This window comes from Trematomus bernacchii, unplaced genomic scaffold (assembly GCF_902827165.1).
Source record: "Trematomus bernacchii unplaced genomic scaffold, fTreBer1.1, whole genome shotgun sequence".
NCBI classification, from domain to species: domain Eukaryota; kingdom Metazoa; phylum Chordata; class Actinopteri; order Perciformes; family Nototheniidae; genus Trematomus; species Trematomus bernacchii.
The window spans coordinates 1,776,696-1,793,605 of NW_022987698.1; the positions used below are offsets into that span (position 1 = coordinate 1,776,696).

The window sequence follows — 16,910 nt, forward strand, 5'->3', positions numbered from 1 at the left end:
GATTCATACACGGGAGCCTTTTTAAAGCCTTTTTACCCCGCTGCAAACAGAAACCCCCCCCTTCCCATCACAAACTTTACACAGACCCCCCCTTCCAATTATCAACTCCTGTCTTGTTTCCGCAAACTCTTGTGTCCTGCAGCAGCTAAAAGTTTTGCAAGCCCCCGTTCGTTTAGTACTTAAAATAATAGACATCGCTTTTTCCAGCTGACAAACCCGACTTTCTGGTCACTTCTTCAATTTTCCAGCCCTTGGGGAGAGACACGGGAGATTCATGTGATTGGTTGTTGGTCGCGTTGCTCGCGTAAACTCCCCAAGCTCAAGACACGCCCACCGCCGTGGGTAGGCTTCGTAAGGGCGTCAAATGACGGCAAGACACCCCCCTGGCGGAAACGTTGTGCAGAATTGTATTATATACCTGCTAAGATGCGATTCCTGAGGAATTGCTGCTGCAGGGGGCAGCTATATACACAGAATCAACAGACGCATTTGTACATATGCACACATTAAGACATAAATAAAAGCACAACAATCAATATATACAAAATAACAGTCACTTCAAAATCTTTGATTTTCCAAGTGTTCAAAGCGCTCTACGTTATACTACATATTAGACTTGTAATACATTCAATACTGTGTAAAGAGATTCTGAAAGTTTCAGGAAAAAATATTTGCTCACTTTTTGTCCTGATCCATTTATATAAAATAAACGAGTGCTTGTGTAACCATTAGCCAATAACCAACCAAAGTAACCCTACCACCTTATCACCTGAATCTCCTCCTAAAGCACTATTGTGTTCTTTTGAACCAAATATTTTGCAGAGGGGCTTCGGGAGTGGAAGCTTATTTTAATCTAAAGTAAAAGACACACGCTCCTCACACTGCTTGGGGACAGACAGATAGCCTGGTCGTTGGGTGGAGGCGTTGTTTTCTGCGCAGGTGGGCTGTTCTGTGCTTCAAAGCGTGCGAAGAAGCCGTTGAGTTTGTTCAGCAGAGATATCACTGTCACAGGTCTGTGGTGATAATGATTTGTTCTGCATTTGGGACTTGTACCGGTTCCCAAACCAAATCCCATCGGATTGAACCACTTCAAAACGAGTGGAGATGCCGGGGATTGAACCCGGGGCCTCATACATGCAAAGCATGCGCTCTACCACTGAGCTACATCCCCAGTTGCAACTTACATGAACGTTACAGTAAGAAATACGCATTTCGTCAAATATTAGACGTTAATATTAGACGAACAAATGTTAGCTTGTTATTGCTGGAGTAGGCTACCACTAGTGCAATACATAACATGAAAAAACTGCAAAATATTAAGAATGAGCTCGTCCCAGGATCTTAGTATTGTGCATGCTATCCTTGTTTTGACAATGTGGGGTAAAGATGGCTCTTGATTCTGTGGAGCCTTACTGGCACGATCGTTTCAAGAACAATGTTCCCAGTGCATTAACATTGAATTGGTCTAAATATTTGAACCCTACACAATAAAGGATTATTATCAGTGACACATTAATATTTATATACACTATATACTTGAACCTATGCACGTAAGGAGCAATATATGCCTAATACCTACACAAACCAAGTTTCGATTTAAAAGCTCTGTGCCCCTGAACGGGTCTCACTTGTGGCTGTTTCTTATTGGTGCAGAAGTTTATTAAGACACGTCAGGTCTGCCACGGAATGCAGCCAGGAGATTGACAGCCCTGTGACCAATCATAGGACGAATTCAAAACCTTGGCATGACGTCACGAGAGAACACCCAATCACAGCTCAGGATTTGGGAGGCGCCGGTCTGTTGACAGGAAGTGTACAGACATGGGCGGAATCACCACAACCCATCGGTGCTGCTTGTAGCTATAGCCTGACTAACAGAAGATGTCATATTCGTCTTACCTCTGACTTGTGTGGACTTAAATTATGCGTTTTAAGATCGACCCGGGGCAAATATGCAATGGAGGTCAATAGTTGTTGGTTTGGTCGTATTGAGACTTTCCTTCAGCTGTGTTATTTGGCTAGCCTTTGGACTCGGTCCTAACGTTAGCTGGGGATTCAACTTCCCACTCAGCTTCAGTCTACACAAATTAGACTTGTTATTCGGGGATGAAAAAGGGACCGACCCGAGGCGTAACTCGTGGTCTCAACGAGTACATGTCCACAGACATGAAGAGGTGGCGACCACCTGTGCAAAGGTTGGAGAGGGGTCTCCCGAGAGATCCTACCTGAGCTTCTTCGACAGCAACAGGGACGAGTACTCCCGCAGATACAGCTCCTTCCCGGACACTCTGAAAGCAAAAATGAAGGACATGGCCAAAGAAATGTTTTATTTCGGGTATGACAACTACATGAAATACGCTTTTCCCGAGGACGAGCTGAATCCCATTGACTGTGAAGGAAGGGGACCAGACGTGCTAAACCCGTGAGTCATTTAAAGATGTCCTCTGTTTGCACCGGCTGGTTCATTTTGTTCTTTAATTTAATAAAGTATTTGGTATTTGGTTACACCCTGAACTGACTAGCAGTACAGCCTGCAGGACACTCATTTACATCCTAACTGTCCACTGCAGAGTGTACTATTTGCATGCACTTTGTTATCATATTAGCATGTTGTAAAATCCTGCTGTCCACTGCTGCCCAGTCATGAACAGGTTATGTTTCAGACACTTTTATATGGGACAGTCCAGTATGTCCCAAACTGGGATCCAGCAATCACTAAAGGGATCTTAATGGGGTCTAGGGGGTTTCTGTTGATCATCTTTATCACTTTATATATTTAAGTTGTAAGGCTTAATGGAAATATGAAATCTAATGAATGTGGAGAAGGAAAAAATGACCAAACATAAGGGCTACAATAAACTGTTATTTTGTATTATCGTCTGAATATGTAATCATTTCATTGTTTGCTCTATCAAAGTTTAGTAAAACCAGAAGTAAAACTAACCGTTATCTGGTTATTTCCTCAAAAGTCATAGAAAACCAGCAAATATAAAATGTGTCAAGCTGTAACCAGGAAATATGCTGGTAAAAAATGACTTGAAAGATAAAATAAAGATGTATTGTTTATTAACTACTTGGGACTTTCAAACATCAAACTCAACCTAAGACAAAACGGATAAATAAATTCAGAAAGCATTGAAAGTATTTCTAAAGCCCAATACCCAGTTTTTTTCTTCGCTCAGTGGAGTTAAAAGATGCACATTGTATGATTTTTTTTTTTTCAAATTGAAACAGAAAGACAAGAATTCCAATATCTTCCAAAAGTTTAATTCCCCCTCTTTTATCTGAGCCTTTCGGATTCAACTGTTGTCCCGTTTCTATACAATGTGATACTAATCCAGTTAGGATTAAAGCGTGTGTAATAGAAAAAAAGACAATATATGTTAAATTACCTCATGTTTTAACAGATGCTAATTTGACATGTAAAATGCAGGTCTGTATTTGTTTCTACAAATTAGAGAACAACATGCAGGTTTTAACCAAACTCTTCTTTATAGGATGGTTTATGAGGACGCAATGTGTGCATCTATTGGGATGTGATTGACAAAAAATAAGTTTCCATCACAGACGTAAAAACACACCTTTCCTCGTTGAATTTAAGATTTACTCTCTGTTTTTATCGTCTGTTAATTATTTGGTTCTCTTTTGCAATGACACCACTATGTCTGTTTCACTTCTTTAATTTCAGCTCTAACATCAACATAAATGACGTCTTAGGGAATTACTCCCTTACTCTGATTGACACCTTGGACACCCTGCTGGTAAGGTTTACTGTCTTAATGTATTACAGTAGTACACTGCAATATCAGCAGAGTGTTTCTTTCTCATTGCTTTCTCACCGACAAGACTCGAAAACAGAAATAGAATCAGTGCAGGATGATAAAAAATATTTGGCCCAGTAATTAGTACTGGCAAATGATAATATAATCCTTTTAATTAGGTGATAATAAAGTAGCTTAAAGGAATTTATATAGTACAACATGTTTTCCCCCGTGGTTATAACAACACCTGTTTTTCATAAAGCTGTGTTTTGGACTACATTTGGTGGCACAGTGGTTAGCTCTTCCTGTGTGTAAGTGATGTGTTTTCTGCCACAATTGTGTGTCACTGTCAGCCCTAAAACTGACAGTACATGGGGACTTCTAAAGTACAACCATCTTTTCTCTGTTCATTCACAGTTAAATAAACTAACTATTTTTATGGAGTTCTAACTTGATGGCTAACATTAATAATTGGAGCTTTTTTACAATAGTTGCCATCCACAATGATACAAATAGAATGTCTGAAAGTCATTCAGTAGGTATGTGTTTAAACAGTTCTGTTCATACAGTATACTGTGGTTACATAATGTTGTGTTTCTCTACAGGTGCTCGGAAATGTGACCGAGTTCCAGAAAGCTGTCAAGCTGGTTATAGATACTGTATCTTTTGACAAGGACTCAACCGTGCAAGTTTTTGAGGCAAACATCAGGTACAAATGTTTCTATTTTAAGACTCGTACAGATTCTGCCTAGCATGCTGTAGGTCAGGTCTGATTCTTAATTCAACACACAAGAGCATTATTTGCTTTTTAGGTGTTAGATTTCAGTATAAAACCTTCTTAAGCTATTTTATTATTAAAAAAGGCAAGGTTAAAATACACAAATATTGTAAGACTAAAAACCCAGAGCTACACTAAACTGAAATTACCATTTCAGATTGATTAGATTTTTTTCATGTATTGTGTCTTGATATTTGTCCATGTTGATGTTACAAATGGAGCTGCTGTGATGCAAGTCAAATTTCAGACTTGATCATTAAAGTATTATCGTATCATAGATTGATTTTCTTTATGTATTCAATAAGGTTACACTAAAATTAAAATGTCTTCAATGTTTAAACTTTAGAAACAGACCCATCAATACGTCACCTTTAATTGTAAAAGCATGATATAAGAAAATAAATTGTAATCTTCTTTTTCATAATCTCTTTCTGTGTTGAATCCCAATTTTATATTTGTCTTTTCCCTTGAAGGATCCTGGGAAGCCTTATCTCGTCTCACATCTTGCTGACTGACCCCAAACATCCGTTTGGAAAGGTCGACTATGAGGGTTACGATAATGAGCTTCTTCACTTGGCTCATGACCTGGCTGTCCGCCTGCTGCCGGCCTTTGAGAACACCCTCACAGGCATCCCTTACCCCAGGGTGAGTGAGACCGGAAAATTAAAATGACTCTTTAAATGTTACCTGATGGTGTGACAGGGCTGCACCATTTGTAAAACAAACTAGTTTTTATTGTTTTGATAGATATTCCAATTGTGATAGGATTTGTGATGTAAGAAAGACAATTATTGGTAAATTATTCACATCATCAATAAAGAATATGTTCAAATATAATTTTAGAGGATATGAACTGAGCAAGGATCTTTCATTAAGCCATTAGAATACTGTTTGTAGGCCCTGAGTTCTCTGCAGCACCACAATACACATAATAAATGATATTTTTACATATATGCCTGCCAAATACTGTACTTACTGCGATTGGATATTGCACGTCTATACTGCTATTCCAATAACATTTCCAATAATTGTGCAACCCCAAAGTATACACAGAAAAGTTACATGAACAGTCATGATCGAGCTACCTATCATGTGTAGGTATCATGTGAGTGAAGTAGCATGACCCCCCCACAAACATGACCCCCCCACAAACCACACTGAAAGAATGAATGAGCAGCATGAGGTCTAAAACCACCAGACTCAGGGACAGTTTCATCCAACAGGCCATAAGAATGTTAAACACTTGGACTTTTGAAAGAACATCCATAACATTCATCTGTTTGCAACTCATATATATAATATATCAATTGTCCAATTGCTGTAGACTATTCTGCACAGTTTCTATTATATTCTGTTTCTATTATATTCTATTTTATTTTTATTTACTTGCACTATTATCTGTTTTATTGTGTTGCACTGTTGGAGGAGCCTGTGACCTAAGATTTTCATTGTCATAACTACACTAGCTATGCACACATGACAATAAAAGCCTTGAAACTTGAAATGTCACTCATCATCTTGATTCATTTGTGTCTCCATTCAAATGCAGGTGAACCTGAAGACTGGCGTTCCTCCTGATAGCATCAATGAGACCTGCACTGCAGGAGCCGGCTCCCTGCTGGTGGAGTTTGGGATTTTAAGTCGCTTGATTGGAGACTCCACATTTGAGTGGGTGGCCAGGCGAGCCGTCAGAGCGCTGTGGAGCCTGAGGAGCAACGAGACCGGTCTGCTAGGTAAGCACTGGCAAGAAAAAACGTTTTCTCCTTTATTTCTAAAGTTTCTATCCAGCATGGTTGGGTCTACTACATTTAAACATGATGTCTATGATAATATATCATTGTTCTTCTCCAGGGAATGTAGTAAATATCCAAACAGGTCAGTGGGTTGGCAAGCAGAGTGGTCTGGGAGCTGGTATGGACTCCTTCTATGAGTATCTGCTCAAATCATACATCCTTTTTGGTGAAAAAGAGGACCATAGGATGTTCCAAGATTCTTACGAGAGCATTCAGAACCACATGAGGAGAGGGTGAGTCTCACACTGAATGTGACACGTGTGCATTTGAGTGTTGGTGGCTTTAGGGAGCTTCACAAGAAGTTGGTTTTGAAACCAGTAACTATATCAGCTATTTACATTAATCTCTATCCATGAGTGGCAAAACAAAGAGAAAATAAAACTGCTCATAGTTTCCAGTGTTGCTTGTCTTTCTGGAGGATGTGGAAAGCTGAATTAGGAATCCTAACACTTACTTCAACATCAGCCACCACTGAGTTGCCATTGAGCAATGAACATAACCTAAACCAATCTAGTTTAGCTGGTCAGTGGCAGAATGAAGCTTTTGCAGTGTGGGCCATTCAAATCTACAGTAAAAACATATGATTAGGATATTGATGATAAAAGCAATCATACACAACTTAGATGTACATTATGATTTAGAAATACGATCCTGATGAATTTCCATTATCTGTATAATTCTGAGCATCCTCACACGAGTTGTTATCATAGAGAAGTGAAAATTAGAGCCTGACTAAAAAAAATACAGGAATTATCATGTACAGTAAGAAAGAACAGACTTACACTTTGATGCTATAAAAATATATGCTTTATGATTATCTTATTTATGATTGTCCTTTGCCTTGTTTTTCACATGTTAATTCAAAAAAGTGTGTCCTATCTGTGATTGAATAAATCATGTTTTCTTAACAAAATGTAAAGCAAAGTTATTCAAGTATGTTTTAATACATATTTTAGTAGTTCAAATAGCACATTTTGATACATTGGATCAGAATAATATAGTGAAATGCAATTTCTTTGTCAAGGATAAATGTGGTATCATTTTTATGTAGTTTCATGCTTAATAGGACAAATTGTGAACCCCTTTTCTGGCTCTGTGTTTCTCCAGGAGAGAGTCATGTAATGAAGGAGAGGGCGACCCGCCTCTTTATGTCAACGTCAACATGTTCAGTGGTGAGATAATGAACACCTGGATCGACTCCCTTCAGGCCTTCTTTCCTGGGCTGCAGGTGAGATTACAGCTTTGCCAGGTCTTATATATAAGTCTAAAATATGTGTTGTTGCAACAACTAAAGTTAGGTGTTGTTGTGGGTGTTGTAGGTGCTGAATGGGGATGTTGATAATGCAATCTGCCTGCACGCCTTCTACTATGCCATCTGGAAACGCTTTGGGGCTCTGCCGGAGAGATACAACTGGCAGCTGCAGGCGCCCGATGTGCTCTTCTATCCTCTGAGACCGGAGCTGGTGGAGTCAACATATCTGCTGTACCAGGTAACATTTACTTGCCTGTTGTAACGCAGCATTGGCGGTGGTTTGTTATACTTCACTCAAAAGTTATTCTTCTTCTCTTCCCGACAGGCGACCAAAAATCCTTTTTATTTGCATGTTGGAATGGATATTCTTCAGAGCCTTGAGAAAAATGCCAAAGTCAAGTGTGTAACAAAAAGATATTCTCTATACAATATTAACAATATAGACACATGCATATATATTATTTTATTTGTTTGAGCTTTACAATGCTTTGATACTTTTAGCTGATTTGCAGATGTGGGTATGCCACTCTCCACCATGTTGTGGACAAATCCAAAGAGGATCGCATGGAGAGCTTCTTCCTCAGTGAGACGTGCAAATACCTTTACCTGGTGAGTTACAGCTGAATGTTGTTTTGATAAGAAGCTATTGAGATAAAGACTTGAGTGCAAGTGAGTGGTACTATTTCTTAACTGCAACCACATTTCCTAATATTCTTACATTTTAAATTATTGCTGCAATTGATGTAAATTCTTTCACAATTTCCAATATTAGCATCCTCAAAGCTAGTGGTATTTTCATCTAAATACTTGACAAGCTGAAAACAGAAAAATACCAATTGATATCATTGTTGTTCTACGAATGAGTTGGAAGCATCACAATTCACAGCTGCTTGTGGCTCAGAAATAGTAGACAAATAAGCAGGTCCTGCAGGAATCTGGCACGCTGATGCTCTGTTCAGACGTATGGTGTTAGTTTGGATTAGCTCAAGACATAAAAATGGATAGGAATTGATCTGGTAGCCTACAAACAATCTATATGTTGTTTGTAATACCTAGAGAGCATTAGAGAAATGATTTGTTTAAAAAATGCGTTACTAAGAACACCATAGCATTCCCTCTACATGTTTTCACACTATGAATGTCAGTCCCCCGTCGCCCTCTTTTGGTCCTATAGACAACAATCTCTGTCTTTCGTTGCAGCTGTTTGATGAGGACAACCCACTTCACAAATCCGATAACAAGTACATCTTCACCACAGAGGGTCACATTGTGCCTATAGATAAGCGCTTCAGGGAGAAACAGTGGGATGATGAGTTTCCTTGTGAAGAGGCAGTGCTGGCCGAGCAAAAGCCAAACAACCGGAAACCACCACCGAGCAACAACAGCAATGTAAGGAATCATCTTCACCCAACCCACTATTCACTATTTTCAGTGTCATTCTTGACTTAAAATGTATTAAGATTTCTTTCTTAGAAAAGAGTATTAGAGCCAGGCATAATTGCATGAGAATAAAGTGAAAATGTTGAGAATAAAATCGAAGTAAGAGAGTAAATTCATACATTAAATATTATTGCAAGGGAATACAAATATTAATTTAAAGTATTGTCGTAATTAGAATCAGAATTAGGTCTCCCTTATGTGTCCCAGAGTGCAGAAATGTGCAGAAATGTACAGTGTTACAATAGCAAAGTGACAGTGCAGATACAAATAAAATGAGAAAGCTAATAAAGAAAAATATAATACTAGCATTAGATCATAAACTGAGAGTTCAACTTAATTCTCGGCAATTGAACTTTAAATGGATTCTATAAATAGAGGGGGGAAAAAAAAAAGATCCTCCTTTTTCTGTAGCACGGCCATCATATACCTACCTTCTTCTTTTTCACTCTCTCAGTGCAACAGGATCCCAGAGGAGCGACGGTACACTCTGCCGTTAAAGAGTGTGTACATGAGGCAGATTGATCACATGGTGGGACTTTTCTGAGTGAGAAGATGCATTCAGTGACTTTTACATAAACAGGCCTTCAGTTCCCCCCCCCCATCAGGCGCAGGTGAGGTTAAAGAGGATCCACTGTTGGTCCAAATCCTCGTCCCATTTGTTCCACTGCTCAGGATCCAGACAGGAAACTGACACTAAGGGAAACCTGAGAAAGCAGATTGATCACTTGCTGTATTTCTTTAAAGTGTGTGTGAGTGTTTCCACTCTTTGGTGAAGGAGCATGTGGTCGACAACTGTGAACAACTTTTGTGCTGGAAGATGAGAAGTCATGCTTAGTCACTTATTGCCTGGTGACAAACCTCAAAAGTGGATTTTAGAATTACTGGTGTGTTTTTTTCGTCTTTTTAGGGATTGGTTCAGGTATGAGTGTGTAAATGTGTGTGTGTGATTGTATGCATATTTGAAATAACAGCTGAGCTGTGAGTCATAATGTGTTTTGGGTAAAAGTGCCATCTAGCCACACGTATGTAAAATATTAAGCCTATAAAAACACTCACCTCCTAGAATATCTCTCTCAACATGATGAGTAGTGCCTCCTTGCCGAATATTCTCTAGACTAGATGCGTGCTTTTAAATAAGGGCTGCTCGTTCACAGTTAATGACGGAGAGAGAGGCTCAGGATGAATCTCGCAGTTTTTAAAGTGCCTTCAGTTTTTCCATGGTCTTCCTGAATGCAGCAAATGTTTTGGTGGATACCATTGTCAAGTATTCTTTGAGGCCATTGTTGATATTGCACAATAGATGTCATTCCATGTGTACAGTATGTACAGTTTTACACAAATTATCATGACATTTAGCTATTTCTTTCTTTTTTTTGAAATACACAAACAAGCCATACGGTGTCTTTTTTTTAATGTCAGCCATCTTTAGTTCACAGACTCTCCTGCAGAGATTATTGTAGATGGGATTAGTTTTTTTTCTTTCTGTTTCATAATTGCACATCATAATGCCTATTAATTATCATGTGGTAAGAACTCAGGGTTTTTAACGGAAAAACTTAAATCAAGGATTGCTTTCTTAGAAAAAAAAAACTTTCTTAAATTGTTGTTGCCTAATGTCTTAGGATAGTCTTTGGTATTTAATTTATATTGCAAATCTTCCAACTTGGTTTTCTGAGGTCAACGAATGAACACAACAAACTGAAGTACAGTTGTACTGTGAATATTCATTATTGTTCCACACAAAGAAAAGTGTGTAACGTTTGATTCCTGAACAGCTCTACTCATGTATCCCTCCTGGACATGTTGTGCCAAACATGCAGAGTGTCTGCTCAGCAGAGCTGCAGGCGGCATGGCTCGATAACATCATAGCATCTTTCTTCTGGCTTTGGGAGACAGCTGTTTATATTCTCAAGTGTTTGCTAAAGGAGTGAATTATTTTTAATTAGCTGACATCACCCCTTTGTTTCAGTATAGCTTAAAAAAGATTGTAACATTTTGAGAGTTCACTTTCTTGCTGAGTGTTAGAGGAAAGTATCGATACTAACTGATACCATTGTTGTTCTACAAATGAGTTGGAAGCATCAAAATTCACATCTGTTTGTGGCTCAGAAATAGCAGATACATAAGCAGGTCCTGCAGGAATCTGGCATGCTGATGCTCTGTTCAGACGTATGGTGTTAGTTTGGATTAGCTCAAGACATACAAATTGATAGAAATTAATCTGGTAGCCTACAAACAATCTAGATATTGTATGTAGTAACTAGAGAGCATTAGAGATGATACTTTTTTTGATAAGTGGACAGAGCCAGGCTAGCTTCTTCCCTCTGTTTTCAGTCTTTGTGCTAAGCTACAGCAGTAACCAGCTGTCGGCTGTATTGTGAAATTTGCCAAACATATTATTGAAGTTCTCAGCAAACTTTCTCAACAAAAGCAAACTAATGTTTTATCCAAAATGTCAAACTATAATATTATTAAAAGGTAGAAGCTCTTCCATTCAGAATAATAGTGGTTTAATAATTGTTGAAAATGAAACTGAAACATTCTGTGAAACTAATAAAATACCGATTATGAACAAGACATTTCTGTGTTGGTTTTTATTTGTGAAAAATGGAAAACAACTCAGTTTTCTACAGAAGCTTTAATAGGTTTAATGGTGAAGCTTTTAGAGTTTACAAACATTGGTCTTTTAGACAGTAATTGTAAGGTTGAAGTGTATGACAGCTAGGCTTCCATTCAGCAGTGTTACAAATCCACATGGTTTCAACACACTTCATGAATTTCCCATTAGAAAACAGTTTAATTATGTACACTAGCCCTTTCCAACTATTTCAATATCATATGATCTAACTCTTAACTTAAAAAATAAAAATGTTAACCTGTTTGAACTGTGTTTCAGATTGTGCTGCAGAGTTCCTGTGCATAAAAGCCACTAGTTTTGGAAAAATCTGCATCTGCAGGGGCTTTCTGTCTGTTTTCTGACCAGGTATTGCAACACAGGTGCATTGGACCGACAGCTTTTTTTACATCCTTCATTTTATGCAGAACTATACGCTTTTGATTTCTTAGCAAAATATTGATTAGACTATCTCAAGAGATTCAGGAGAAAAGTCAAAATACAGAAAGAAAAATGTAACTCATCTGAAATCTGCACATGATTTTCTGACTGAAGAGCTGTCTTCTCGTCTCAGTCGTTGGTCAAAGCTACAACTTAGTTTTGAACACAGTGAATTGATTTGTTTGTGTGTTTGATGGATATAGAGAACAGTTTTCATTTTCAGGCTTCAGTTTGAATGCAGAGGGGATTTGTGGAATGTGATGGGGCTGCATCACCCTGTAAAAAAGAAAGAAAGTGACACTGCTTATAAGCTGGTCCAAAAGAGACTCTGGAACACTTTCACAATACAGTGCAAACGTACCTCACCTTCATTGTGTTTCTCAGCCTGACTTTTAGAAGAGACCACAATCTTTCAGGTTTTCTTTGATGATGATGTCAGTCACGGCGTCAAACACAAACTTGACGTTCTCTGTGTCTGTGGCACAGGTCATGTGAGAGTAGATTTCTTTTATGTCTTTCCGCAGGTTCAGGTCCAAAAACTGCATTTTGATGTATAAACCAGCATCCTCATAAGTATTGGGGCCTTGGTGAAAAATACATAAAGATAAACGAGCACTTTTAATCAGTTTGTCACGTTTCAATATGCTGCAAATTCTGTGTTTGATCCAACTCACCATCGTATTCAGGGAAGCACATGCTGAGATGAGCTTTCTTGATCTTCTCAACGAACACGTCTTTCTTGTTGAGGAAGAGTACAATGGAGGTTGCGAGAAAATAGCGGTGGTTGCAGATACTGTTGAACAAATGCAGACTCTCGTGCATTCGATTCTGAAAATGTTTTATACAAAGACAGAAGAAAGACCCATTGAAACTAGCCAGCTGTTGATTTTCCCCAAAAAGAAACAAATAGTGTCCTATAGAATATCAAGTGTGAGATATTACTGTTATCATACCACTTCATCATCCTCCACCAGGACCATATCAAAGGCGCTTAAAGCACCAATGAAGATGATACAGGTCACACCCTCAAAACAGTGGATCCATTTCTTCCTCTCTGACCTCTGGCCCCCCACATCAAACATTCTGCATGGAAACAGAAACACATTATCTTTATGATTGCAATCCAGCACACTTTTACCACTGCCAATGAATTATTGTAGCCATCCTTATGCGAAATACTGCACTGCTTCACCTGAAATGCAGATCTTTGAAGGAAAACGTGGTCTCAATGATACCAGTGGTCTTCACTCTTGATCGCAGCACATCCTGCTCAGTGGGCACGTAGCCTGGTTGGACCAGGCGCTCCAAGTCATTCAGGTAGCTGAGGGAAAACAACATTGATAGCAAACTCCAATGTGGTGGTCGAGCAATATTAATTATTCAATGGTCGATAAGGATATTTAGAGAGCAGGGCGGCTGATGACCAACATAAAGCCTTATGTTAAAGTTATGTTGTCAGATTTTTTGCTTTTTTATTTTATCTGAATAATACAACAATCTCAGTTTGGTGATTTCTTACTATCCAGCGGAGTCGTTGAGCTGATACTCTGAGGCTCGTTCGAAGCACACTTGTATGCCAGAGTCGTTCCATAGGCGAATAATAATGTCCGCTAACTCTTTGGGCATGGAGCCTTCCTCAATGGTGTCTGCAAGATGCATGAGTTTCCTGGCATCATCCTGCAGGACGGATGCAAGGGGACAGGGACAAACACAGAGTATGTTAAGCAGTCTGCTGCAAACATAAACCCAATTTATGCAAACGTCTATTTTAGCTGTTACCTGCTGATCAGAGTGGCCAAAGCTAATATTGAATGTGCCCATGGCCTTCACAATGGCCATCATAGACTGCAGGGTGTTGCTGTAGATGATGACAATGAACTCCAAGCATTCTTCAAGTGAGTAGCCGTCTTTGTGGATAATTCTGAAGAGAAAATACAGAGTGATTTACAGTCTCATAGAGAAAAAAACGAGACATTGCTTTAGTGCAAAAGTCAAAAATGTTACTTCATCTGTTTGACGATAGTGCTTTTGCCTGATTCTCCAGCGCCTAGATGAAAGTAGAAAAGACATAACATTTAGTTATTCCGATGAAATAAAAAAGAAATGCATTTATTGGAAACTTGATTCAAACATTTATGAGGATTTGGTAGAAATATGACTTCTTAATCATGATTGTGGGTTGCATTCATGTAAGAGGAGGCACTACATGCCAGACTTTAGCACTATAGTCTTGACATTGATAAATGTATTGGTCCTTAAATAAAAATGTCCTGTTCGATTATATGATGTATGAGGGTCATTGTACTCAGTTGGGCGGTATTGTATCTGTGTCCTTCAGAGTTAATCTCTTTGTGTTGGAGACCTGTTGTTTCAGGATTAACAGGGGATTGGATTGAATGATTAATAAAGTGTCTAAGCAATCCAATGACACAGGTTAATAAGCCTTTACTTTACTCAAACATGCTGCTTGTTTTCACCACAGTCACCATGCACTTTAGTAAGTATGTAAAGGTAATCCAGATTAAAAGGATCTATTCATAACACACTTCAGTCAACAAGATCTTCCTGTGTTGATAACTTGACCGTATGAGAGATAAAACCAAACATTTTACAACGGACAAAGTAATGCACCACCTACAATGAAATCCCATACATAGATATGTTTACTATTTCTCTAGGTATAAATAGCCTCACCATGGGGCCTTTATTGGGCCCGTACATGTGTTTAACCCTAATGATTAGGGTTCCTGTTATTGAATCCATCTCGATCATCTTTACCTAGCAGTAGCAGCTTGACAGTTCTCGCATCAATGTCGGCATCCTCCTTCAGCTTCTTCTCCAGCTCCCTGGAGTGTTTATCCTCGGCGCTCGCTCCAGCCCCCATCCTGCCTTTTCCCTGCTTGGGCCCCTCTGCTCAAAGCCAAGTGTCAGGAAAAATGGAAGTTGGTCCAAGATGATTGCCTACTATCTCAACAGTTTTGTCAACTGCCGTCAGCACTGGAGAACACTGGAGACTGTTTGAGTGTTCTCGTCTTAGGAGAGGATTTCGGGCATCCTCTGCCCACCTGACCCCCAATGGCCAATGGAGCACAAGGACAGGAGTCTTTTAGGGAATCCAAAGGTGTGAGGAGAAGCAGACATACATCAGTGTAGGAGTGATCTAACCTTTAGGGCGACATTGCTGTGTCAGCGGAAGATGAACATCGGCTCAAGTGCTTATCTCTCTATGCAGTTCTTAGGCGCCTTTAAAAGAGAAGCATGTAAAGTAAAAATAATTTGGTGTTGAGTGTGCTTAGCTATGAAAACTCAGCTTTCCAAACTAATTAATCACATCACGACCAAAATAAGAATGTGTGACTTAGTGTGGTCCTGAGTGTATAGTGTTTTCAAAGCGGTTGAATAGAGGAATTACAACAAAACTAACTGCCGTATGCTACACACACTATAACACACAGCAAGTTTGGGCCCCTGAAAAAAAAGAAAAATACCTCTCACCTCTCAGTTGAAACAAAAAGAAAGACAACATGACATTTATTTTAGGGTACTACAGACTGCTGGGTTAGCCCTGCATAGCTTACAGAGCTTTGCAGTTTCATCTGACAGATTTCATTGACCTAAATCTGAAGCTGGTTAAGGATACTAATCTACTCACTTTCAATTATGTATGCATGCATGTGCAGTATGTGAGCTTTCACAGTGTATTCCAACTTTCCTATTTGTTAAAAAATACATTTTGTTTAAGAAGTTCATTAAGTTGATCATTATATATTTAACTTTTCTTGTTGACTCTTTTGTGGAGTCAACATTGCTCAAGATCCTGAGTCACTTCTGTGAATGAAAACACTGCTGCAGCTCAGCCGTGAAGCAACGCAACTACATTAAGTCAAATACTGCAAGCATTTCAAGTACTTGTTCTTCTTTCGAATATTTACTTTTCATGTAACTTTATCATACTATGCTCCATTCCAAAGGTTACTACTGTACGTGTTGTTCCAGTTTTACTCCATTAATTTAAAGGGGACCTATCATGCAAAATGCACTTTTGTACGTCTTTTATACATGAATATGTGTCCCCGGTGTTCCAGGGAACTCACCAAGTGTCAGAAAACACAACCCTCTCTATTTTCCTCCATACCCAAATCTCTAAAAAAATGGGCTGCAACGGATCTGATAAAAACTGATCCAGATTTGAACACTGTCCTGACGTCAGGACGGTGGCGCTACGGCTATTGGGCCAACTCCACCAATCAGGAGGAGACAGCCACGGCCATTGCCGTTCGAAAGCGCTGGAGACGCTGTAGTACATATGCCAGGCCTGTAGATGGTGCTGTTCTCACAGAATCTGCCCTTGCAAAAACAGAGCTAAAAAATGTCAAATTGAGCAAAATGAGGCATGGCTAAAATGCATGATCTGTTTGGTATTTTGAAAAAAACAAAAGTATAAATATGCCTTATATAGGTATGGTCCTACACTATATTATTCAAATATAGCATGATAGGTCCACTTTAAATGAACAAATACATAATAATAATAATATTGATAATACGTGAAATAGTATGAACATCAAATAATACATTTTCTGCATTGTGTACTTTTACGTTTTAATTAAGAACATTTTGCTGAGAATACTTGCATACTTTTATTTACAGTAAGCGAAATTTCTAAGGGAGGACCTTTACTTGAAATGAGTCAAATGTACTGCTACTTTTTACTTATTTAAAGGATCTGTATACTTTCACCACTGCAAATCAGTAAAATAACAATCAATGGAATCAATGTCTTTACATATCACACAAAAGGGCCTGCAGACTATATTTCAAACAGAACAGA

At 38.8% G+C, this 16,910-nt stretch overlaps 2 protein-coding genes and 1 non-coding gene across 3 annotated transcripts; 1 reads left to right on the top strand and 2 right to left on the bottom strand.

The window, feature by feature from the left end:
* Window positions 1–1,099: 1,099 nt before the first annotated feature.
* Window positions 1,100–1,171, bottom strand: trnaa-ugc. The gene has a single exon. It is a non-coding gene; the product is annotated as a tRNA-Ala (tRNA).
* A 659-nt stretch (window positions 1,172–1,830) lies between these two features.
* Window positions 1,831–11,601, top strand: edem1 (ER degradation enhancer, mannosidase alpha-like 1). The gene is made up of 12 exons (XM_034138931.1): window positions 1,831–2,422; window positions 3,689–3,761; window positions 4,367–4,470; window positions 5,013–5,184; window positions 6,089–6,272; window positions 6,391–6,565; window positions 7,440–7,560; window positions 7,652–7,822; window positions 7,910–7,983; window positions 8,097–8,193; window positions 8,785–8,973; window positions 9,479–11,601. The coding sequence occupies exons 1-12, from the start codon at window positions 1,953–1,955 to the stop codon at window positions 9,566–9,568; spliced, it is 1,920 nt and encodes a 639-aa protein (XP_033994822.1). The 5' UTR covers window positions 1,831–1,952; the 3' UTR covers window positions 9,569–11,601.
* A 74-nt stretch (window positions 11,602–11,675) lies between these two features.
* On the bottom strand, window positions 11,676–15,035 carry gnat1 (guanine nucleotide binding protein (G protein), alpha transducing activity polypeptide 1). Its single transcript, XM_034138978.1, has 9 exons — window positions 14,858–15,035; window positions 14,084–14,126; window positions 13,859–14,000; window positions 13,599–13,756; window positions 13,272–13,400; window positions 13,033–13,162; window positions 12,754–12,907; window positions 12,446–12,662; window positions 11,676–12,355 (listed from the first exon to the last, which is right to left on the bottom strand). The coding sequence occupies exons 1-8, from the start codon at window positions 14,961–14,963 to the stop codon at window positions 12,472–12,474; spliced, it is 1,053 nt and encodes a 350-aa protein (XP_033994869.1). The 5' UTR covers window positions 14,964–15,035; the 3' UTR covers window positions 11,676–12,355; window positions 12,446–12,471.
* Between the last annotated feature and the right edge of the window lie 1,875 nt (window positions 15,036–16,910).

Bases quoted from the DNA above. Each gene is read 5' to 3' on its own strand.
- edem1 (XM_034138931.1), top strand. From the start codon at position 1,953: ATGCAATGGAGGTCAATAGTTGTTGGTTTGGTCGTATTGAGACTTTCC. The intron at 2,423-3,688 runs GTGAGTCATTTA...CTTTAATTTCAG, and splicing joins GGACCAGACGTGCTAAACCC to CTCTAACATCAACATAAATG. The intron at 7,984-8,096 runs GTGTGTAACAAA...GCTGATTTGCAG, and splicing joins GAGAAAAATGCCAAAGTCAA to ATGTGGGTATGCCACTCTCC.
- gnat1 (XM_034138978.1), bottom strand. From the start codon at position 14,963: ATGGGGGCTGGAGCGAGCGCCGAGGATAAACACTCCAGGGAGCTGGAG. The intron at 12,908-13,032 runs GTATGATAACAG...AAACATTTTCAG, and splicing joins TGGTGGAGGATGATGAAGTG to AATCGAATGCACGAGAGTCT. The intron at 12,663-12,753 runs GTGAGTTGGATC...TTTTTCACCAAG, and splicing joins GTGCTTCCCTGAATACGATG to GCCCCAATACTTATGAGGAT.